We start from the raw sequence: 2,107 nt of genomic DNA on the forward strand, positions 1-2,107 counted from the left end.
TTTGGGGCTAGTTTTTTTCAAACAATGTTGGGAAATTGTAGGAAAGGACCTTACAATTGCTGTAAAATAGTTTTTTAGAAATGTTGTTATGCCATCCTCTATTAATGCTACTTTTCTCTGCCTAATCCCTAAGTCAAATCAAAGGACATCATTTGCTAGGTTTAGGCTGATTGCATTGTGTAATATCTCTTATAAAATTATTACAAAGAGCGTTAGCAATAGCTTGCAATGAGTAATGGGGGACTTGGTTAGTGAAAACCAGTCAACATTCATTAAAGGGAGGTCTATTGCTAATAACATTCTAATTTGCTCTGATATTATAAGAGCTATTGAGCAGAGAAGGGGGTCTCCTACTGCAGTTCTAAAGATAAACTTCCACAAAGCATATGACGCATTGAGTAGGAAGTTCCTATTGGAGATTATGAGAAGAATGGGATTTCCTCCCATATTCATGAATTGGATAAAGGCATGTGTCACTACTCCTACATTCTTAATTCTTGTAAATGAAAGTCCAGTAGGATATTTCATGGGAGAAAGGGGGATTAGGCAATGGGTTCCTCTGTCACCTTACTTGTTCACCATGGCCATGGAAGGATTCACTGGATTATGAAGAAGTTAGTAGTGGATGGGAAGATCACTCTTCTTCCTAGGTGCAAAGCAGTAAAATTGTCCCATCTTATCGTTGCAGATGATCTTATGATCTTATGATCTTATGATCTTTGTAAAGGCTGTTAGTGACTCTGTCATAGCTAGTTTGGGGCTCTAGAAGAGTTTGCATCCTTCTCTAGGTTGTGTCTCAATAGGGCTAAGTCCTCTATTATTTTAGGGGGCCTTACTCAAACTTGCAATATGTAACTTGTGGAATTAACGGGTTTTAAGGAAACCAAGTTACCAATTAGGTACCTTGGGGTTCCTCTTGTTGTAAGAAAGTTACTAGTGGAGACTACAATCCTATACTGGATCTAATCAAGAAATATCTTGAAGGATGGAAGGCAAGGTTTCTCTCATATGCTGAAAGACTGTAGTTGATTTTCTTGGTTCTATAAGGATGCTATAGATACTCGTCAGGTATTTTGCATTACCAAGTAGCCTTATAGCAAAGGTGGAGTCAATTTTTTTGAATTTTTTATGGTCTGGTCCCTCTTTAGAAAAGAAGACACATTTTTATTTCCTGAGATGCTGTGTGTAAATGTAGCTTTTGTGGGAATGGGAGATGTTACAAATATACTGTGGTTGGAATTAAAGGCTATTCTTAGAGGAATCAATATTTGTGTAGGAAGGAATATCATGGAGGTCTCAATTAGATCAGATTCGAAACTGGCCATTGATATGCTAAATGGTGTAGTTGAAGGTCCATGGCAAACCAGAGTCATCAGAAGTGAGATACTAGATATCTCAAAATCTCTTAGAAGAAAGGAATTCAAGCATGTTTGGAGGGAGACAAATAAACCAGTTGCTTTTATGGCCTCTTATGCAACTGGACAGAGGGAGACTATTATTCTGGCACACGATTTCCAAACCCTAAACCCTAAACCATAATACCTAAACCCTATACCCTAAAACCTAAACCTTTAACCCTAAACCCTATACCCTAAACCATCAACCCAAAGCCCTACTCCCCAAACACAAAACCCTAAAACACTAAACCGTAAACCCTAAACCCTAAATCCCTAACCCTAAAACCCTAAAGCCCTATACCCTAAAACCTAAACCCAAAACACTAAACCCAAAACCTTGAACCCTAAACCATTAAACCAAAACCTTAAACCATAAACCCAAAACCCTGAAGCCTAAACCCCAAACACCAAAACCCAAACCCCAAACCCTAAACCCTAAACCCAAAACCCTAAACCCTAATCCCTAAATCCTGAGCCCTAAACCCTAAACCCTAAACCATAAACCCTAAACCCAAAAACCTAAAGCCTAAAACCCTAAACCTAAAACGCTAAAACCTAGACCTCACTACCTAAAGCCTATACCCTAAGCCCTAAACCCTAAACCCTAAAACTTAAACTCTAGACCCTAAACACTTGACCCCAAACCCTTAAACCCTAACGGTTTAGGGTATAGGGTTTAGGGTTTGGGGTTTAGGATTTTGGGTTTAGGG

The 2,107-nt window shown here is 38.8% G+C and overlaps 1 protein-coding gene across 1 annotated transcript; it reads left to right on the forward strand.

Annotated features, from left to right (window-relative positions):
- The first annotated feature begins 235 nt into the window (after positions 1 to 235).
- LOC122064835 (secreted RxLR effector protein 78-like) lies at positions 236 to 610 on the forward strand. Its single transcript, XM_042628618.1, has one exon. The coding sequence runs from the start codon at positions 236 to 238 to the stop codon at positions 608 to 610; it is 375 nt and encodes a 124-aa protein (XP_042484552.1).
- The last annotated feature ends 1,497 nt before the right edge of the window (positions 611 to 2,107 follow it).

Source organism: Macadamia integrifolia, unplaced genomic scaffold, assembly GCF_013358625.1.
Source record: "Macadamia integrifolia cultivar HAES 741 unplaced genomic scaffold, SCU_Mint_v3 scaffold1789, whole genome shotgun sequence".
In the NCBI taxonomy this organism is placed as follows: Eukaryota; Viridiplantae; Streptophyta; class Magnoliopsida; order Proteales; family Proteaceae; genus Macadamia; species Macadamia integrifolia.